Source organism: Myotis brandtii, unplaced genomic scaffold, assembly GCF_000412655.1.
Source record: "Myotis brandtii unplaced genomic scaffold, ASM41265v1 scaffold986, whole genome shotgun sequence".
Classification (NCBI taxonomy): Eukaryota; Metazoa; Chordata; class Mammalia; order Chiroptera; family Vespertilionidae; genus Myotis; species Myotis brandtii.
This window is the reverse complement of record NW_005372102.1, coordinates 2,048,191-2,049,999: the sequence shown is the minus strand read 5'-3', so window position 1 is coordinate 2,049,999 and position 1,809 is coordinate 2,048,191. Positions and strand designations below refer to the sequence as shown.

General features: G+C 65.8%; 1 protein-coding gene across 1 annotated transcript in view; it reads left to right on the top strand.

The window, feature by feature from the left end:
- Positions 1-1,809, top strand: part of CFAP99 (cilia and flagella associated protein 99) — a 22,359-nt gene that overhangs the window by 6,260 nt on the left and 14,290 nt on the right. Inside the window, exon 2 of the mRNA XM_005886472.2 lies at positions 90-216. Coding sequence (XP_005886534.1) covers positions 106-216 — 111 coding nt within the window. The 5' untranslated portion in view covers positions 90-105. The remainder of the gene's footprint in view (positions 1-89; positions 217-1,809) is intronic.

Here is a 1,809-nt window from a genome sequence, read left to right as displayed (position 1 = left end):
GGGGGGCCGGGCCGCCAGCGGCCTCCTGTCCGTGTGGGTGAGGGTCCTGGCAGGCCGCGGAGGGTGTGACCTGCACGGTTTGCTTGCAGGGCACCTCCCGGGAAGATGGGGTACCACGGGAAATGCATAGAGACTGTGATCGAGCAGCTGGACCGGTTTAAGCCTGAGAAGGACAGTGCAGAGCAGCTCCTGGAGGCCACGGCCGCCGCCCTGCAGGTGGGTCCGCGCGGCCGGGCGCCGAGACCCCTCGGCGACACCCAGGCAGCAGCGACCTAGGGAAGGGAGCAGCCTCAGTTCCCTCTGACCCAGGCGAGGCCTGGGCACGATCCCTCGTCTCCCGACGCCGGCGGGCCTGTGGGTCACCCGTTAGGGACACACCCCCACTCGCCCCGGGTGGCGGTCCTGTGTCCTCAGTCTTACTGTCCCCGACTGGAAACAGACAAGCCAGCTAGATGGCACCCCACGCCCTGCCCGCTGTTCCAGCCCCAGGGTGTGCGGTGCCCGCAGCCAGCGGCCCTTGGCCATAACCCCTGCTGTGCTGTGTCTATCCGCCAACTGGCCAGGGCCCAAGGCCTCGGGGCGGCCCACCAGGGCTCTGCCCCCCTCAGGGGTCCCGCCCTTCTTCCCTGCATGGCCCACTTCATTCCATGTGGAGATGGCTGTCCTCCAGGTCTGTCCTCGCTCCAGCTGCACCCCCTGCCCCAGCAGCAGCCTCAGGCCTCCCCTCATAGGTCGTTCTGTCCACCCGTCAGCTGTTGGGGGCAGGTGCCTGCACTGCAGGGGCCCCGCCCCAGGCCTGGGGGGCACTCCCTGCAGATGGAGTAGGCGCAGGAGGCCCCGTGAGCAGGGAAAGCGCCGATTGTCCCCGGCCTGTGCCCCCATCACCACCACCATCGGGGCCGCTGTGGCAGACGCGTTACTGACGGTGTTTGCCTTCACTGCCAGCTGCAGCCTGGCTGTTAGCTCTGCTAACAGGGCCTTTGAGAGCTCGTGGCCCCCAAGGGGGCGGACCCCCAGCCCCTCGCCTGCTCAGGTGTGGCCTCCGCTGCGCCCTCCTGGGCGGGCCCTGTGTGCAACAGCAGGAAGCCTTGGGGCCGGGCAGGCATGCACATCGGAGCCGGAGGGGTTCCGGGATCTGAGAGAGAGCTCGACCCTAACCCGGTCCCCAGGCCTAACCCCCTTCTGCAGCACAGGGCACCCCATCCTGCCGCCTGCTCCCCAGAGCCCGGCTGCAGCCCCCCGGCCACTCCCCTGGTTGTGGCCCCAGGCCCTGGCTTCCCCATCAACCACCACTTGCTGCCATTGCTCCAGCTTTAAAATATATATTTTTTAATTGATTTTTTACAGAGAAGAAGGGAGAGGGATAGAGAGTTAGAAAAATCGATGAGAGAGAAACATCGATCAGCTGCCTCCTGCACTCCCCCTACTGGGGATGTGCCCGCAACCAAGGTACATGCCCTTGACCGGAATCGAACCTGGGACCCTTCAGTCCGCAGGCCGAGGCTCTGTCCACTGAGCCAAACCGGTTAGGGCATTGCTCCAGCTTTAGAAGAGCCCTCGGGCCCAGTCCCTGCAGCTCTCTGACCTCAGCTGCTGGCCGCTCAGGCAGAAGCAGTCCAGCCGGTGTCCTTATTTCACAACGTGACCGCAGGTGGGGCTGTTACCACGAATCGTTTGGGGATTCTTCTCCCACGACCCTGGGCGAAGGCAGCGGGCAGGTGGGCTCCGAGCAGGAGAACGAGAGGTCAGTGCCCGGCTGGCAGGGGTGACCGGCAGCCGTCAGTCGCCCAATCCAGGGGTGAGGCCGGA